This window comes from Gavialis gangeticus, unplaced genomic scaffold (assembly GCF_001723915.1).
Source record: "Gavialis gangeticus isolate Ggan-Ray unplaced genomic scaffold, GavGan_comp1, whole genome shotgun sequence".
In the NCBI taxonomy this organism is placed as follows: Eukaryota; Metazoa; Chordata; order Crocodylia; family Gavialidae; genus Gavialis; species Gavialis gangeticus.
In genome coordinates this window covers 61,355,758-61,360,428 of record NW_017729032.1, presented here as the reverse complement: position 1 = coordinate 61,360,428, position 4,671 = coordinate 61,355,758, and the positions used below count along the sequence as shown (strand labels likewise).

At 49.7% G+C, this 4,671-nt stretch overlaps 1 protein-coding gene across 2 annotated transcripts in view; it reads right to left on the bottom strand.

The window, feature by feature from the left end:
• Positions 1–4,671, bottom strand: part of CKAP2 (cytoskeleton associated protein 2) — a 30,187-nt gene that overhangs the window by 19,572 nt on the left and 5,944 nt on the right. The window contains exons 2-3 of one of the 2 annotated variants that reach the window (XM_019525290.1): positions 2,496–2,583; positions 24–102 (exon numbers count right to left, since the gene is read on the bottom strand). In XM_019525290.1, coding sequence (XP_019380835.1) covers positions 24–102; positions 2,496–2,583 — 167 coding nt within the window. The remainder of the gene's footprint in view (positions 1–23; positions 103–2,495; positions 2,584–4,671) is intronic. The other variant, XM_019525291.1, reaches the window with a different exon arrangement.

Below are 4,671 nucleotides of genomic sequence, written 5' to 3'. Positions count from 1 at the left end.
ACAAAAAACCCAAAATTACTCACCATTTTTTGCTTTGCAGAGTTTAAGCTCTTTACTTTTCCTTGCAGTTCATCACAAGCTACTTTCCCAGTTCTGTTGCTGCTTTTAAGATAGATGGAAACAAGGGGTTAAGAGTTACTCAAAGGAATATTGCATCAGATACACTAAAAATATATTTTGGTGGCTTCCCTATATCATAAAACTAAAAATTTTAGATTAACAAGGAAGCACTACTAGCAACTTAGCCCCAACATAAAACATTCCAATTTTAAGTTATAAAATCAGAAAGAAATCTTTCAAGCCACAGAGTATAAGGTAAGTGGCAACAGTTCCATTTAGCAACACAGCTGAATGTTCCCAAGTTAGATCATTCACACATGGTATTTTCAGGTAGAAGAGGATCTTATTGACCCACCACACCTTCTCTTCCTTCAACCAGCACTTACCTGAATGAGGTTTTAGCAAACAAAAGATGGAGCAGCAGTCGATGTGTAAAATATTGTCATGACTGTACTAGTTGCTGTCACTATTTTTACATTAGTAAGACATCAGGTCATGGAACTTTACCACAGCAATTATGAAGGATGAAGGACAATTGTAGTCTAAGTGTTAGGTCTCAGTCTTATGCTCAACCTATACTAATAGGCAAGAGATCCCACAAATGAACCCCACAGAAACCATGGCATAAATTAACTGAAGAAGTACAAATAGAACTATTAAATTCAATATGAGCACTACTACAGGTTTCCCTTGATTTATGCAGTACATGCGTTCCCAGAAAACTGCGCATAAATCAAGTTTGCATAAAGAGAACCCAGTTTACAAGGTAACAAATAGGGATATGTTCCCACGGCAGTGAGGGAGGGAGGGAGTGAGGCTGGAGCTAGGGAAGGGGCGCAGAGCAGCCCAAGGGCTGCAGGCAAGTGGTGCCGGCCGCTCCCAGGGATGCAGCACGGAGCAAAGTTGGGGAGAACTGTCAGTGGATGTGGGCCACAGTTCTTGCTGCTATGCACGCCCCAGAAGGGCCGCAGGCTGGGGGATTGTGCCAGGCTCTTCCCACAGGGTGCGTGCCCCTGGATCTACATGCAGGAGCAGGCTTTTGCTGGCAGGGGCACTGGGCTTCTCCTGGTGCTTGGGGTGGGCAGCAGCCTGCTCTCATCCAGCGCACAGATCTGGGGGCACCCCCCAGGAAGGGTCCAGCACAGCCCCCCAGCCGTCCCAGGGTGCATGTAGCAGCAAGAGCCACAGCTCGCAGACCCTCCACCCACTGACAGTTTCCTCCACAGCTGCTGTCAGCCATTCCCAGGGCCATTGCAGCAAGAGCCGGGGTAAGTGGGAACAAGCAGAGCCCCAGGGGCTCCCCGTTTGTCCCCACTCACCCCAGCCCCTGGTTGAACCAGGGCTATCTGAAGAGTAGGAGGGCCCAGAAGAGAAGGTGGTGGAGAGAGCGACCCAGAGAATTTCACTGGCCTGTTGGCAGGACCAGGGTTCAGAGAGGCTGAAGGGCAGAGGCAGCTGCAGTGGGAGACTACTGGAGCCAGAGAGGGCCTGGAGTTCTCCACTGGCCCGAGATGGAAGACCTAGGACAGACCGAAGGTACAGGTGAGTCCACAGCCAGAAAGTGGTTGGAGAAACTGAGGCCCAGAATGAGGATGGCTGGGACAGGGCCAGAGGTAGAGGAGGGTCCAAGACAGTACTGAGACCAGGGAGCCTGGAGGCAGGAAAGCCAGGGCCAGAGGTAGCCTGGAGGAAAGTGAGAGTTGAGCACAGAAGGGAGCTGCATGAGAGCCAGTGAGACCAGGGCCGAAGCTCATCCTGGATATGACAAAAACTGCACACTACTGGGGTTTGGAGTAATGATGATGTGACTGCTTGTGGCAGAGCAGCCCCTAGAAAGTGCCACCAGGGCCAAACCTGAAGGAAAAGCGAGTCTGGAGCACCCTAAAACCCCAGCCCCCTCTGCCTTGCAGATTACCCCTTGATGGGGAAAGGCTAGGAAAGCACACCCTGAAAGAAAAGCAAGGGAAGGACCAGAGGGGCCAGCTGTCTAGCAAGGGGCTGGGAACAGTGCAGTGGGACCAGAAGGGTCCAGTAGCCCAGCAAGGTGACAAATGAAGAGACCAAAGAGGCTGGCAGCCCAGAGAGAGGCTGGCTGAGAGACCAGAAGAGGAATATAGACATGCAGCAAAACATCAATGATGATGCTATCTACAAGGCATGGGACGTGGTGCAGGGGGCATATGGAAGAATGTAATTAGCCCATGAGGGAAAGGACCACAGCCACCAAGTGGTCATTAGAACAAGACCAGGTCTGGGAAGCCCTGGGGCAGCCTCCCTTTTATAATCATAAAAGACATCATGGTGTGGCAGGTGAGCAAAGGGGAGACTGTTCTCAGAGCAAGCAGGGAAAAAAGGGACTTTCTGGGGGGCCTCCAGGGGCTTATGACTACCCCTGAGGATGCCACCCTGCTACAATTATAAATAGTGATCTTAACCTGTTGTGCATTTCCTTCTGCTGTGTGAACAAGCCAGAAAAAGTCTTTCTTCTTGACAGGTATTCTTCAACCTTTTGTCGTCGTTGCTCTAAAATATTAAAGAAAAAAATTAAATGAAAAGATGAATTAATATAATGCCTCCAGACACTAGAAATTCAAGAAATTCTCCTGTTAATAATATACACAGGGGTCTTGATATCAACACTGAACATTTTCCATTTGGTGTTACATGAAATGCATTGCATACATTCAATATTGCTTTTACAATATTCCACAAGTGGTTTTGCTAAATCAACCACAAAGCAAAAGAAATCCCAGGGCCTTCTCAGTAAGGAAAAGAGACCGGGATTGTGTGCCCTTCACCTGCCTGAGATTTTTCAGATCTTTTACTGTTGCTGTGGCATGGATGCAGTTCCTTTTGACAGCAGGGATTGAGAAATTTGTATGGAGAGCACACAAGGGAGTTATGACAATACCAAATCTGAAGTCTGAAATACAATGGTAAAGGCCATATTAACACTTCTACCGTTTTGCACTGGTGGAGCTGCATAGATGTATAGTCAACATAAGAGGCATAGAAAACGACTTGCTTAAATGAAATACTGCAACATGCAAAGGGCTTTGTATTTGGTGCCATGCCAGCAATGCCATGGTACCAACACTCACAGCTGCAGGGGGGCTCCCGTTTTCTGTGCTGCCATGTGTCGACTTGTGCAGCAGTCCCAGCCCCTACATCGTTCTGCCACAGAGGCTGCCTGCCCTCCACCACCTGGTGCCACCACCTACCAGCTCGCCTCGAGAAGCCTACTGCTCCTGCCCTCATGCCCACCCTGCCATGCTGTCATCCCGCACCCGCCCTCCTCACCATAGCTAGGGAAGGAGAACAAGAAACGTTGATGCTCTGTGCAGCAATGGGAGGGAGGAAGGGGCAGGGAGATGTGTGCGTGGGTGGGGGGCAAGCAGGTCCCCTGGGGTTCCAGTCCCAGTACAGCCCCTACCCCTAGAGATGAGGAGGGGGTGGGGGAGGTGTATGCCCTACTCCATGCTGCCCCCCCCAATCAGAGACACCCCCACCCAGTGGGGTGGAGGGGCACTAGCTCTGCATCTGGGAGCCTTCCGCTGCCCACTTGCCCCCCCCATGCCCTCCAGCCCCCTGAACGGAGGGGCAAACTGCTTCCTCGTGCATCCTACTACACGTCTTGGTGCCACTCCCTCCCCAACTCCCTCACTATCCCCCCTCTTCCCCTCCCCACCAAGCTCCAGTACTAAGGAATGGGAGAAGCCTGGAACTTTTTTTTTTTTGGCAAGATGGACCCAGGAGCAACAGTATCACAGAAGAAAAGGAGGGAAGAAATGTCTTGGATCACTTCAAATGGGAGCCATTCCTTCCCGCTCCCTTGCCAGTTACTAACCTTCTTGCTTAATTGATTCTAGGCAATCGATGCAAGTGAAGATTAATGCGATGAACTAATCATTATTTAAGTTTCGAATCATTGTATATTCTTTCTACTCAGAGGGATAACTGAAAACAAAAAGGCAAAGAAAGACCCTTGCTGAGAACTAAAACATCTGGAACCATCAAGAGTTGGTTGGCAAGTAGACTGAGCGTAGGGGAGGTGGAGCCCAAGGAAACACCATTGACTGGGAACTACTCACAGTAGTCTGTACCATCACAGGATCCACCCTGCCCCCTACTTTTTTTTTTTTTGAGATCAAAATGTAGTGAGCAAGTTAAGGGAATCTTCCTGTGAGCGAGTAGCCCAGGGGACCTATGCCCAGGCAGTAGAAGACCGGCAGAAAACAACACTGACTGTTTTGGTTTAAGCAGGTACGCAGGTCAAGAGGAAGCACTTCCATTGGCAAAGGACAAGAGTGTCAAGGGTAGGACTCCTGATCCCAAGATGGCAACCAGGGGGCAGGGCACCTGTCAAAGGGCAGGGCTTAGCAGTTTGACAGGGGGATACCCTCGCAGCCCTCCACACCTCACCAAAACTGTTAAGTGGCCCTCCAGCCAAGATAACTCCCCACCCCTGTGCTAGAGGCACCAAACAAAATGCTAGAGCAAAAGCCCTTGCCCTGCAAATATTTCAGCAGATACATACATACGGTCACATGAATCCACGGTGCCACCAATTTAAATACGAAGCTGTGCTAAAAATTACATAGATTTCACAGA